Here is a 15209-nt window from a genome sequence, read left to right on the forward strand (position 1 = left end):
AACCAAACTTAGTGGTAGAATTAAACGCAGTGAATAGGCATAAATGCTTGCTTCTGCTTTAAACATGTGCAAACATTTTTGTTCGCAGCAAAGGCTGCTGAAGCTGGTTCGTTAGTACACAGCATGCGATCCCAGGCTAGCGTTAAGAGAAGCACACAGTGGTCATTATTTTTCAAGATCAACTGATTAGAGCTCACAGGGTCCGCCAATGAAAAATGAATATATATATGACAATTTTATAATTCAAAGTAATTGACTAAATGTGACTTTCTAGTTGAGCCGGCAAGAACCACGGCAGTTTCTAATCACCCGGAGAGCATTTTCCCAGAGGAGGGTTAGAGTGTTCCCAATATGCAACATTTATGCAGCAGTATGTCCATGGTTCAAGGCTCTGATGCTGTCATGATGGGTAGCTGTTCCAATGAGATTCAGGAAGAGGCAACCAGGGCAGAATAATAATAGAGTTCAGTTGGTCATCTCAAATGATTAAAATCACATAATTATGCGTTGTGGGAATTGGGGTGGATTGTGACTTCACAACCTGTAATTGAGGGCAGTGTGGGAAGGCTCATCGACCCAATGATCAATCACAATGAATGTATTTCTATATGAGCCCAAAATGCGAGGTTCAATCATTTCTGTGAGGGGAGATTGTTTTTATGTTGCTCGATTGCAAATGCTTATCATTTTGCTTTCTATAAAAGTTTAAATTTTGAGGGCGGTTCTTGGACAGCGCCTTTTCATGCAGTTCTGTTCCGTGACCTGGTTTAATTTGCTGGCCCAGCTGTGTCTGGGGACCTGAATAAAATTGCATACAGTCCTTTTATACTACTTTTGTAATTTTTGGTGAGTTCTGCTAGGCAACCCTCGGCACACTCTTATGTTATTTAATAACTCAAATAAGTCTATCATTGTTATTTCATTGAGATGAATATATCGCTTTCTGCAATGCGCTGTGCAGAAAATCAGCAATGGTACACTGCTAAATTAACAATGGTATTAGGTACACACTCTACAACAAATATTTGTGAATAATCAGTTCATTCCATTTGTCGAGTTCTCTACTCAATATACCCTCCCAGTTACCGAACGATACCACTACGAGCAGTTACACCATGCCCTCTTAACCCAAAGGGATCAATTGACAGACATGCCGGAATGCACGCCTACAGAGCGAAACATAGTTGTAGACAGGGTAGAAAACAAAGTCACTTCCACCATGTATAATGCCATTTCCGCTTTTGCCATGACAGAAATATCGAACCTAAAGCTGAAATGGGAAGGAGATGTCGGCCCAGTACTTCCTGAGGATTGGATTTCGGCCCTGATGCACCCCAGGGATATAGCAATCTCAGCCAGAATCAGACCTATCCAACTAAAGATCCTCCACAGAATATACTATCTGCGCCAAACATTGTATAACTGGGGGTAAGCAACCGATCCCAAATGTCTGCGCTGTAAACAGGAAGAGGGCACCTTCTACCACATCATATGGCAGTGCACGCACATACAATACTTTTGGGGGAAATGTACTGAAAGACTATCGAGGGTCATAGGACGCCCGATACCTAATGCCCCCAAACTATTCCTCTTGGGTATTGAAGAGGAAGGAGAACTATCCCGCTTCGAAAGACTGCTGCTGTCAACATCCGCAGGGATTGCCAAACGTAACATTGCACAATTGTGGGGGTCTGAAATCTGCCCAAGCTGTGACCAATGGTCCACACACGTGGATGCGGTCAGTCTGATGGAACGTCAAGTATACCAAGCGAGGGGCTGCCCTGGCAAGGCGGATAAAATATGGAGAAAATGGGAACAAATACTATGAGCAAGCGGTGCTTGGGCGAATGAACGGCATTACTTAGCCTTGCCATCAAGCCAGGACTTTAACACAAAGAACTGCCTCGCCATCAACCGGTTGTGAAGCCGGACAATAATACAACTGGTTTTGTATATATGTGTCTATCCGCAGTGGATGTGCGTGTGCGCCCGGACGAATCTCAGTTTTCATGCGCATTGCCCCCCCTTTTCATATGTATGCAATTTATGTTTTAGTGTTGTGTTCAATTTTGTTCTTTATTTTGTTTGTCTTGATTGGATATTGTTTGTTTTGTATACATGCACAAAAACCCAATAAAACTTGTTATTAAAAAAAAAATGGTATTAGGTAACATACTTAATTAGAAATGAAAAGAGAAGATACAATTTAAAACGAGATCAAGAAATAGCTAAGGAGATAGAGGGCCGAATGTCAAGAGGGAGCGAGTTCCAGTGTTTAGGTGCCATCAGTGAAAATGAGCGAAATTGAAATTTCGAGCACAGGGAGTCTTAGGGGCTGTTAGATAGAACTCATCTTGGGAGCGAAGAGGACAAGTAGGCAGGTAGCTTGAAACCAAAGATGAGATGTATGGTGGAGAGTCATGGGAAGTCAAGAAATGGAGAGAAGGAAGAAGTGCAGGAAGAAAGAAAAGCCTTACACCTGAATTTTAATGAAGGAGAGAGAGTTGCTAGGCAGGGAGTCCGATTGGGGCTAAACAGTAGGCTTCGCAAATGTTGTAAAGATGAAAGCGGCAGATGTGGGCTTCGTTGCAGACATGGGAAGAAAACGAGAGAGTGTTGTCAAACAGGACTCCAAGTTCCCTAGCAGAAGAGGAAAGAGGAAATGGAAATCATCTGCCATTCATTTTTCGTCCAACATGGCAGCAGTCTTTCTAACATGAATATCTAGTCATTTTGCTTATTGGGGAGCGGTAAAAACTCTGATGACACTGGCAAACCTGAAGAAATGTATTTTGTTTTAAAAATGACTCTGACTTGGGTACATTGATCCTGCTTTTTCAACTCATGAAATAGGACATGGAGGAGGAAAGCTTGCTGTCCAAGCCGTACATAAACAGATCATTTTGCTTCACTCTTTGCACAGTCACAACCTAGTGTCTCAAAGACATGTTAAATACCATTATGGTAATATTTCATATTAGCCAATCTCGGAGGAATAGCTATATTGTTCCTAGTTTTGATTCTGCTGCTGTTTCAGGGGACTATTTTTACCGTAAATAATATTATATGTAGAGATGCATTCATCCATGCAGGGGACTGACCGTGGGTGGCCCTCTTCCCTCCATGGGCATAATTTTAGGGGGGTACAGGGGTGTTTGTCCCCCACAACTTTCACGGCACACCATTTTGTTCCCATTCATTTGGCTGGGGCACCTTTTCTTCAGATGTCATGTCCTCCCGAACATTTTCAGCAAAGTTACTCCACTGCTTCCCTCTTATTATTCAACTACTTACCTAGGAGTCATATTGTGGACTGAATAAATATTATCTTTTAATTCCCCTTAGGGGTTCAGCAGGAAACCATTACAAAATCATTATGAGGGGCCCATAGGACAACTAATGAGTTATTTACAGCCGACACCAAGCTAAAAATCAGCGTAACCTTCCTTATCCACGAATGTCCAGTTCCATTTTACTATTGAAGCTTGGGAAAGAAATATAATATGCATATAAACAAGAACAAACAAAATGTGTGGGTATACCCCTCTCCCCAAGCCTCTCGAGAGTGTACCGCAGTAATGTATCTTTCTGCCACACCTAGTACTATGATTATAACATTAGTTTGTGATTCTTGATTAAATAGATCAAGAACTATCTTTTTGGGCAATTTATTATAGTTGACCTCTAGAGTGTGTGGGGATATCATTAACTCTGGAAATAGGGTGATAAGCAATATTTATGCCTAAATTAATGTATAGCATGACGATATAGATTGAATGAAAATGATAGGACGTATATATAATGAATGACTAACTCTTTATCCCTTCAACCCCACCCGACCATTATGCTTGGCAGAAGATGTGCAGTCCATCTGAATGTCACCCGACACATTGCCTTACAAGATAACTTGTTGTTGTTTGCCCTGATGAAGGTCGGGTCAGGCAAAACTGTCATAGATATGATATGTCTTTTATAACGCACCTGCACAACATTGTTGAAACCCACCAGATTTTCATAAAAACAAAACCAAACAATTAGAAAAAAAGTTGCCTTGACCTTTTCTACCTAGACGTGTTTTGTAAAAACTGCCAAATGAAATCAAATGAGGTACTATATCTGTTGGAAAAGAAAGCTTAATAGACAATACTGCAAGCAGATTTCTTTTCAACATTGTCTTTCTCTGTATACATGGCATATGTATTGTGCGCAAGGTATCAGTGAACTTTGAATGGGTCGAGGGAATTTCTGCTGAGGCATAAAACTACAATTTCAAAAATGTTATGGAATCAAAATATTTCATATCTACGTAAATGTGCATTATGAAATATGTGTTTATGTTATGGAAAAAAGCAAAGCTGTTTCGTATAAATTATCACAGTTCTGTTGTACGACATAATTGAACAGTGTGGGCGTCATTATAAGTCAGGCGGAATGGGTTAACGAGATCCCCTAATGGATGCGGACACGTTATTCCCATTCCACCTGATTACGAGGTCCTCTCACAGGAGCCGGTAAGGAACGCCTGGTCAAACCAGGCGTCCTTACCAGGTCCCGCGAGGGGAAGAGGGAGCTAACAATGAGCCATCGTAATCGGCCTGTTAGCTTACTCTCCCATTCCCATTGAGCCCTATGGGGGCTCAAATGGGTATGGGGAAGGTCCGGGCCCGGGTTCCCGGACGGAGGAATTACCGGGCCCTCCGAACTCGGAATGGCCTGGTAATTCCCCATTCAGGGAACCCGGACCTGGTTTTGGCGGCCAATAGCGGCATGGCTACCACAAAAGCCGTAATGAGGCCCAGTGTGTTAAAAAGTAACTTGAGAGAATGATATTCTCGTTAAGAACAGATGCTTTTAGAACTGATTTAAGCATAATCTTATGTATAATTACCAGCGTCGTAATTCCCCCCGCTGACAAATTTATTTTGGAGGTTAAATATAGTACTCAAATCATGTGCATGAAAAAAGTCATTGTCCAATGAGGCTTTTGTCATGATTCGCCATTTCCGCCCCTTTTGGACTTCATGGTCCATCATGCACCGCAATATCCTACCAACATGGCCGCCACCAGAGAAAAGCTGTTGTCTAGTGTTTACTCAAGACTTGTTGCTTCCTAGAAAACAGGCACGACCCTGCGTCTCAACGCTAACCTTCCGAGTACCCGGCAAGTGCATTCCTAACTTCCCTTCCTCTTCCATGTTATTCCTCCGATAGTTATCAGTCCCAAATTCCTTCCTGGTGTACTTATCTTGCTCCTGGCGCTCCCGCCTGAGGGCCAGCTCGCTCATCACCCTTCCCGGGCCCTCGGTCCAGTCCTTCCGTGCTCGCACACTGCTTGCTGCACTCTGCAAGCATAGCTACTCCTCCCTGGTTCCTAGATCCATCCCGGGAATTGACCGTTACTCACCTTACCTTCCTGGAATACTGAACGTTTACCTTCTCTGCGAATCTGGTGTCCGGTCTACACATTGAAGGCAGAGGATACCTGACCATACCTGTATAAATCCCAAACGTCCAGGAACAAAGAAAGACCTCCAAGAAAAAAGACAACACAGGACAAACAGGTGAGACATGGGGCAGAGTGTGACAGCCTTTCTTGTTCATTTGACAAACAGATGACTAGCTACAGTTTAAGCAAGGAAGTGTGAAAAACAGGATGTATCTTCTTCCAGATTTCAGGTAGCTGAAGTCGATATGCCACTGGGTTAATGACTTCCTTGATGGAAAAAGGCCTGTAGAATCGAGGGGCCAACTGGTTGAGACGCAGGTGTCGAGGCAAGAGTTTGGAGGAAAGCCAGACCTTGTCACCAATGGCATACACGGGACCGGGTCTCCTCCTGGTATCAGCATGTCTTTTAACATCCATTCTGGCCTTTTCCAAATGATTCTTAATATCCTTATGTACAGTGACCAGATGTTCAATCCAAGAATCAACCGAAGGAACCGGGGTTGAATGAGGTAGGAGTGTTGGCAGGACAGATGGATGGAATCCTTTATTGCAGAAGAAAGGGCTTGTCTTGATAGCAGAGTGGTCAGAGTTGTTGTATGCAAACTCCACAACTGGAATTAAGACTGATCAATCGCCCTGGACCTTGGCTGCAAAGCATCTTAAATATTGTTCTAGGGTCTGATTTACTTGCTCGGTTATCCCATTGGATTGAGGATGGTAGCCTGAAGATAATGCACGTTGAATACCTAACATCTGACAAAGGTACTTTCAAAATCGGGATATGTACTTAGGCCCACGGTCTGAAATTATCTTGGAAGGGAGACCATGCAGTCTAAAGATGTGGCTCAAAAATATCCCTGCCATTTCTTGTGCTGAAGGTAGCCTGTACAAGGGAGTGAAATGGGCCATATGGGAGAATGGATTGATGGTGGCCATAATGGTAGTGAAACCTTTGGGGGAGGTAATTCCACTATAAAATCGGTGGCAATTATTTCCCCCAGAAGGGTCTGGCAATATGGGTTGATGGAGAAGACCAGCAGGTTTTCTATTGTCGCACTTGTTCTGACTGCAGACAGCGCAGGCTTGGATATATGCTTTCAACCCTTTGAGCATTCTAGGCCACCAAAAATGTCTCTGGATGAGATGGATAGTGGCTGTAATTCCCCGATGCCTGGAATGGAAGATATCATGACAGAGGTTTGTTATCTTGGTTCTCAGGGTCTGAGTGGGTATCACCAATCTCTTGTCCTTAAAAACGTAACCATCTTTAGCAACTAGGGACCATTGGTTGTTCTTGGTATAATCCTTCCAGAGATCAGAAAGGGGTGTCTCAGCATGGACATTATCCAACAAGGAGTTGGCCTGGGCCACGAAGAAAGTGTCGGGAAACATCTTAGGAAAGGCATGTGCTTCAACTGGTTCGTAATCAGGGCGTCTGGATATGGCATCAGCGATTATGTTGGTAGTTCCGGGTACGTGATGAATGCGGAACTGATACTGGGCAAAAAAGAAAGCCCATCGAGCCTGACAACTGTTCCTACACTCCAGGAATTTCAGGACCTGTAAGTTCCTGTGATCAGTTCGCACTTGAACTGGGAATTTGGCACCCATAAGCAGATGACGCCACTCGGTAAAGGCCTGTCGGATAGTGAGCAATTCCTTCTCCAGGACTGAATAATGGGTCTCACTGGAATTCAAAGTTCTAGATAGGTTATCATTTGGATGCTCCTCTTTGTCCTCAGATTCTTGTTTTAACACTGCCCCAATAACGTAATCAGAAGCATCAGTTTCCACCAGGAAGGGTTTATTAATGTCAGGTTGAGCCAGGATGGGACCTTGAGTTAAACCTTTGCTTTAGTTCCTGAAAGGCAGTCTCTTGAGCATCAGACCAGTTTAAAGGAATGTCTTCCTTTAACAATGTAACTATAGGTTGCACAATGGCAGAAAATGTCGGAATGAATTTTCTATAAATGTTTGCAAGGCCCAGGAAAGATTGAATCTGTTTTACTGTTGTAGGGTCTGGCCATGAAAGGATTGAGTTGACCTTGGCGGGATCCATCTCCATTCCTTTGGAACGCAAAACAAAACCCAGGTAATGGACTGTTGGGGCATGAAAGATACATTTTTCTGGTTTGGCCAGCAGCTTATTCTCTCATAGGTGTTGTAGAACCAAGGTCACGTGTCCTTGATGTACTTTGGGGTCGTTGAAATATATCAATATGTCATCCAGGTAAAAAACGACAAAGGGGAACAGCATATCTGAAAAGACTCTGTCCATGAAGCGCTGAAAAATCACGGGCGCGTTGGCAAGGCCAAATGGCATAACCAGGTATTCAAAGTGACCAAAGGGCGTCCTGAAGGCGGTCTTCCACTCATCACCTTCCTTTATGCGGATGAGATGGTAAGCGCCCCGTAAGTCAAGTTTGGTCAAGATTACAGCACCACGTACTGCTTCCAATATATCTGAAATGAGTGGTAAAGGATAGCAGTCATTGAGAGTGCATTGGTTAAGGCCCCGATAGTCCAGGCATGGTCGGAGTTCCTGGGTGTCCTTTTTGGGCACAAAGAACAAAAAGGCCCCAGCAGGAGACTTAGAAGGAGTGATGGTTCCATTGGCGAGATTGGTTTACAGGTATTCACGTAGTGCTCTTTTCTCTGGCTCAGAAAGAATAAACACCCTTCCAAATGGTATAACTGCGGAGGGTTCAGTATCGATGGCTCAATCTTCTGGTCGATGAGGTGGTAGTGATTGAACAATGGCTGTCTTGGGTAATGTTGGAAACACATATAGAAGGTTGTTCAGGGATCCGGGATTCCAAGGATATGGCCCGTAACACATTCTGGGATAAACAATGAGACAGACAGAATTCAGAACCTAGAAATAAGGATCTGGCCGCCCAATTAATGTGTGCGCTGTGTTTTTGAAGCCAGGGCATGCCCTGAACCATGGGGTAACGAGCTTCCTTTATGATATCAAAGTGAAGCATCTCCTGATGGTTGTTTATTGAGAGTAATAGTTCCGTGGTTTTCTGGGTTATGGGTCCAGAAGACAGTGGTTTCCCATCTATCCCTTTGACTGCCTGGATTGTTTCTTTGGATTCTCGAGCAATGTTGTGCTTTAAGGCCCATTTTTGGTCCAAGAATATTCCCATAGCACCACAGTCAACAAGGGCCAGGGTGGAATGTGTCTCCTTATTGGCGGAAGACTGCTTGTAGAACCACAAAGCTGTTTTGATGAAGACAGTGAGAAGAAGTGGAGCAAGTACCTTTCTCCCGAAGCTGGGCTCTGTTCAAGATCAGAAGCTGGCGTTTCCCGAACGCCTAGGTGGAGCTATCGGACAATTTCGTACAAGATGTTTATCAGAGGCGCAATATATACAGAGTCCAGTGTTGATCCTACAAATCCTTTTTTGAGGAGAGATTAGACCCCTCAAGGAGCCTAGTTGCATGGGCTCAGGATCAGAAGGGTGCGGAGTGGTTGTTTCCTTATGGCTAGGATAATCCACGGTAATTTTAGGTGGCACTGTTTGTGTCTTTTTTTTCTCTGCCTTTCTCTCTTCAATTCGGAAATCAATTTGTAGAGACAAATCTATCAAAGCCTGGAAAGAACCTGGACGGGCTACAATAGCCAATTCATCCTTGATTTCCTCATTTAATCCTCGATGAAACAAGATAAAGCATGCCTCCTGGGACCAATCTGCCTCCTTAGCCAATTGCTTGAAGCATGTTACATAAAACAGCATGTCTTGATTTCCTTGTTGGAACTCAAACAGCTTTTCCTGAGCACTGTACACTTGTTCAGGGCGGTCAAACATGGTTTTGAAGGCCGCCACAAATCCGTCGATGTTGTCCAGGAGCAGGTCGCCCGCATTCACCAAGGGGGTTGCCCAGGCTAAAGCATTTCCAGAGAGATGTGAGATTATAAATCCCACTTTGGCCCTGGGTGTTGAAAAATAGTAAGGTTTAAATGTAAAATGCACCAGACAAGAATCGAGGAAGGAACGCAGTGCCTTAGACGAACCATTGTATTTGTCCACTATGCCCCCTACCAAGGCACTTTCCTGGAATGCCGAGTCTCTGGATAGCACAAGTTGTTTTAGCGCTGCATTTTCGGCTTTGCGGTTCTGAATCTCTGTTGTCAATTCTTGCATTCCTCTCATGAGGTCCTGTACAGCAGCCTCCATATTGAATTCTTTATCAAGTCTTTGGTGTCTCAAACTGTCACACTCTGTCCCTTGTCTCACCTGTTTGTCCTGTGTTGTCTTCTTTCTTGGAGGTCTTTCTTTGTTCCTGGACGTTCAGGACTTATACAGGTATGGTCGGGAATCCTCTGCCTCCAGTGTGTAGACTGGATACCAGCCTCAGAGAGAAGGTAAACATTCAGTATTTCAGGAAGGTAAGGTGAGGTGAGTAACGGTCAATGCCCGGGATGGATCTAGGACCTTCACCCATTAGACAATGTGTCTAAATCTTATCACAATGCAAATAAAAACTTTCATATAACAACCACAGCAGAAACGCTTGAGATCCTTCCATAAATAAGGGTCCGAATTCTTATCCTGCAAGGTAAGCAGGAAGTTTTCTCTTAAATTTCCCCATTAAGAGGTATTGGGTTTGCCTCTCCCAACCTGTGACCTTGCAACAACAGATCAATTCCAAAAGAACAATACACAGAGCTTAGCACAGGAGTGTTCGTTACCTAGAACCCATTTTTTGTACTCTATACCCTATATCAAAAACACCCATGAATTCTTTCTTGATCTCTCAACAGTGCCCTTATCAAAATACAGGAATGTCAACTATTTCTTTCTTCGCCAACTAACGTTTCACAAAATGACACCACACAAGGTTACAAGGAAAGAATCGACTGGTAACATGGGAAGTGGAGGTAGGAGGAAGAAAAATGAGACACCTAGGACCTGATTCACAAAGATTTGCACTAGAATCAATGAGGGAATGCTAGAGGGCATCGTTGATTCACATCATTTGAAAATGGAGCAAATCTGGAGATGGCTGGAGCATTTTTGAGATAATCACAGGCACATACAATTCACAAAGGTCACTCAAGGGCATCTGTGGAACGTTCCAGGTATCTTCAGATATGCCCCAGTAGTGAATTAGGTATCAGATGCCAAGTGCAAATCTGAGGCAATCACAGATCTTCTGATCTGCTCCAGTGAAATGTTTGAGGAGTTATGCCATTGGTGTCTGTTCTCTTTTCACCAAAAGCAACATTCATCTATTAGATATATTCAAAGCATTACACATGTAGCCATCTGGATGTATCTAGTAAAGAGAAGGAACCATGAATGCAAATCTCATTCTCAGTGTTGATATAGCACTTACCTGGGTATGTTTTGAAGTAGGCCTCAAGAAATCTCTCATGGTCTCCATAAATAGTCCTGGCCATACCTGGCCAAGGCTGGGCCAGGCACAGGGCTCCAGATGCTTCTGCTTCATGTAATTGGGTTCCCTGCAGAAAGAATACTGCATATAAGCACATGGACTTTGAAACTAACACAACTGGAGGCAACCCTTTCAATGTACAGTAAAGGGGGCATCAGATAGAGGGCAAAGTCGTATGTCATATTTTCTAATTTGGTAAGCAGGTAATGAACTCCTATGCCGCTAAATCTGCAGGTCACATTGAGCACCTAACAATGGATATTTGTAGGACAGGCTGTAATTTCTCAATGCACTGATTCTTAAAAAGTTTTAAAGAAGCGTTGGCCAAGCCAAGAAGATTTGGCTTGACATCCTTCCAGTTTTTTTGGGGCATGTCAATGACCCAAAAAACTTCAAGCCATAACTATTTCCAGCAATAAAGTTCACATTTGGAGAAAATTAGGAAAGTGCTTAACACAAAATGGGAACAAACCACACACAAAATAAACATTGTAAAAGTCAAGAGGTTTTGGCAGTAATATCAAGTGCACCCTATGGCGAGTTGACTGAACTCCCTATGCTGACATGTGAGGCTGGTGAGCTGCACAAAACTGAGTCAGTCAGTCCACTACCTGAGGTGTTTAGCAGAGGGTGAAAAGAGTGGGATCCCGTAGGTTTGCCAACCCCACAAAAGTGTGGTATTACACCATTGGGGATGTCCAAACCGGTACCATCCGTGACGCCCAATATCCTACCACCAAGGTTGTTTAAAACCCCACCATCAAGAGCTGAAAAAAACCTGCAATCGAGAGCATTTAAACCGCCCCCTCCCCCCCAAATAAGGAGCCTCTAAGAGCCCACCATCAAGGGCACTTAAATCCAGACCTTCAAAATGGTAGTATTCTATGAAGACCATGCCTTGCTTTGCTCAAACAGAACTGACCAGGCATGTGGAGCATTTACCATTACACACCTGGAGTAATAGGAATTTAGAGGGAAGAGTTTCCAAACTAACTTGATACTCGGCATGAGCAAACTAAGCAACTGAGATCCATGCAGTTAGGCAGAGATGCAGTGGAAAGCAGAGTGTCAGTCTCCCGAAGATATGCAATGCCATGAACATGAGAACGCTTACAAGAAGGATTCCAAGATGGCGGCAATGCTGCGTTTTGTCTATAAAGCCACAGAAATAATAGCTGAGTGAAATCAAAGAGTGAACCCATGCAGAGAGAGGCTCAGTTAGGCAAATTCAAAGATCTTGTCAGGGAAATTAAATGGATAATCCAATAAGCCCTAATAAGCCCTAATGGCCCCAACTTATCGCCAGCATTGACACAAAAAGGGTAACCTTTTGCACATAAAAGAGGCTGGGTGTGACCTGTCAAGTAAGCAGTGGTAGTAGAATCAGAAGGACATGTTCCTCAATGCTTCCTGCAGGTTAAGAGAGACTGCCACTTGATATAAGGTGGCAACATTTGCTTGAGGAGTTGCTTATTGTCTGGACACTGGTAGAAGGGTGCAAAGTCTACCAGTGGTCTAGGAAGCACAAAAGCAGCCAGAATACAATCCACAGCCAAGATGCACCAGGAGGATGTACTCCTCACTACTGGCTGCAAGAGCAGGGAGGTCACCACTTGGTATTTGGGGGAAAGGTTTTTCTACAGTAATTGCTTTCTATTTGTACCCTGAAACAAGGGTGCAAAGCATGCCAAACGTCTATGAAAGGAATGCTGAGAAGCCAGATTGTGCTAAGAACTACAGCAGGAAAAACTGACCATAAGGTTGTTGTGACACCTGAAACCTGAATGCTGAAAATCAAGTTGTGGAGAGACCTGCCCAAGTGAATTCTAAGAAACAGGTTATGCTGATATCTGCTCAAGTTAATGTGGAGTCCAGTTCAAGCCACAAGATATTGAGTGTCACAAGGACTTCAATAACTCCCCTGTCTAGACCTCCTTTGGGCGCCTGCCTCCCCAACCCAGATTTCCCTAACCTCAGGGTTGTCAACCAGCAATCTGTAACTCCAACTATCTAAAAGCTAACTAAAGGTGAGGCCCAAAGTTCAAAGCCATATCCATCTGGTTCCATCCAGAGGGGTCCCTAAACTAACTCTCCCAGGTTTCATAAATAGGGAATGACCATTTTTCTTTTTGCCAGTAATGGACACCATGGTTCATTCTCCCAGTCACATGCTTCCTTTCTCCTCTTTACCCGATTTGAGTACTCCTTCCACCACACCCTATAATCTACTCTCACTTGCTTCACTCCTCAACTGCCTCCTCTCAAACCCTCCAGTCGTCTTTCTCTCCTCTATGTAAGAATAGGTTTGGAACTTTCTGTTGGCCACATTTGTAGACTGCAGATATTTGTTTGTAGACTGGAATACCTGGAGGGACGAGGAATTCTAAGACTAGTGTTGAACCTCATGATTTGGAACTACTCCATTAGTGGTTTTGGACCTCTGAAGAATACCCCACTTTATGTTACTCCCGCCCTGGTATTGATTGCTTCAGGAAGCCCTGTCATTTGTAGAGGTAAGCCATTCACTGAATCACATCTTAATAAACCCATTTGTATGAACCATATTTACCTTGTTTCACACACATCATTGTCTCAAATGCACAATAATGTATTCACGTGCCTGGTACAGCCACTATATGGTAAGTGTCATGGCCAGTGGATCAACAGATAATTCAACACAAAGAAATAATGGATCATAATGATTTAGTTTGAAAACAAAATGTGGCAAGGTTTTGGGGTGGACTGAACTCAAACGTGTGGGATACCGACCAAAAACAGGAAAGAGCAATTACAGCTTGTTAATGGACTGTATATTGGACACAGGCACAGTAGACAGAGGAACACCTGGAGTATCTATGAGAAATTGAGACTAGGAACTAGGAAACACTGGTAATCTATGTGAACCTATGGAGGGTTACTCCATTCCAAGATGGTTGCAAATGGTAACAATGAGACACAGTAAGTTGGAAGTGCTTCCGGGTCTTGGCAGCCATCTTACATTCATAAAGAGACAGTGATGGCAGAACCATGCCTCGAAACGATCTTCGGGGTACATGCTCTTTTGAGGTTTTCTAAGACATTATTCCCTTGATTGCTAAGGATTAATATCCCTTTCAGTACCTTAGGTTCTGCCATTCACCCGCACTCTGCTATTTCCCTTTATCTGCTTGTTTCCCTAACCTCCATGCACAAACTGAATTCCTTTCTTTTCAAACTGATCAAACTGGGCATTGATTTCCCTTAATTTGGTTTGTGTATCTACAATGGCGTCATTTTGACTAAATTGTCCCTCCTCCTGATCTAAATCTTTCTGGATCTTATCACAAATTCTTTGAGCAGTGGTGATGCTTAGGACCATGTGCTCCCTGCTATATTTTGTAGCTATTTGGCTAGAGCCTGTATTGTACTCGTGATCATCCAGGAGCAACACAGGCTCATTCTTCACTATTAAACCTCCTGTGATTATATTAGCTTTCAAATACTCCCGGAGGAAGTGCCCATGCAGTTCTGTACAAAGAAATGTGTTCTTAAGGTTCAGTAGGTCTAACCCTGATGGAAATTGTGGGCTATACAGATCTGTGCCAGTAGAATTGAACAAAGATGGTCCTCTCAATTTTCAGAGGTTTGCTCTTCTGAATAGCCGAGTGTTGTTTTCTGCCATTATGCCCACAGTAAATTGAAACTGTACCCCTTACTACCATGGTAAGTTATCCAGATCAAATTTGGAAATGCTGGCGCTACATGAATGTGCCTAGGCAGTGACTCCGCAGAACGTATCTGGAGAAGATCAATATATTGTTCCAAAGACAAAAGTAGACATTACCTGAACACTAAATACCAGTCACTAGTACAGGAAAACCTGTATTCTGAAAACATATAACATGTAATGATTCTCTCTAAGATAGCAAACTGTCTTTTTTTCCCCTTCAGCTGAAGGTTTTTTGGCAGCAGTTCCCAGGATACTCCACACGACCCTGGACCTTGCGGGACACATTGGAGCAAAGACACCAGCAACAATGCATCAGGTAAGATTACACACGTGGGGTTTGAGTAACTGGGCAATCCACCAGAGTGAGAGAGAAAAGTATTACTTGGGATCTATTATCATTATAGATGTCCCCACAAGAAGCAGGGAGCTGGCTCTCCAGTGATGAACTTCCCTCCTCCTAGGAATTTCAGGCTGGCCTTGGTTCAGTTCTGTGCTGTCTGCACTGCACAGTGGAAAGAGGAGGGTTGCCATTCGTCATTCCAAGAATCAGTTAAACGGGACACTGTAGTCCATTTATCGGTCCTTCTCTTACAATTAGCTCTGCCATCTGACATTCAAATAAAAGTCGATCACACTCTTGGGATATTT

The 15209-nt window shown here is 43.5% G+C and overlaps 1 protein-coding gene across 1 annotated transcript in view; it reads right to left on the reverse strand.

Moving 5' to 3' along the window:
• Window positions 1-15209, reverse strand: part of ACSS1 (acyl-CoA synthetase short chain family member 1) — a 968098-nt gene that overhangs the window by 288631 nt on the left and 664258 nt on the right. The window contains exon 10 of the mRNA XM_069606883.1: window positions 10793-10919. Within this exon, the coding sequence (XP_069462984.1) occupies window positions 10793-10919 (127 nt within the window). The remainder of the gene's footprint in view (window positions 1-10792; window positions 10920-15209) is intronic.

Source organism: Ambystoma mexicanum, chromosome 4p (assembly GCF_040938575.1).
Source record: "Ambystoma mexicanum isolate Mex_15411 chromosome 4p, UKY_AmexF1_1, whole genome shotgun sequence".
Taxonomy (NCBI): Eukaryota; Metazoa; Chordata; class Amphibia; order Caudata; family Ambystomatidae; genus Ambystoma; species Ambystoma mexicanum.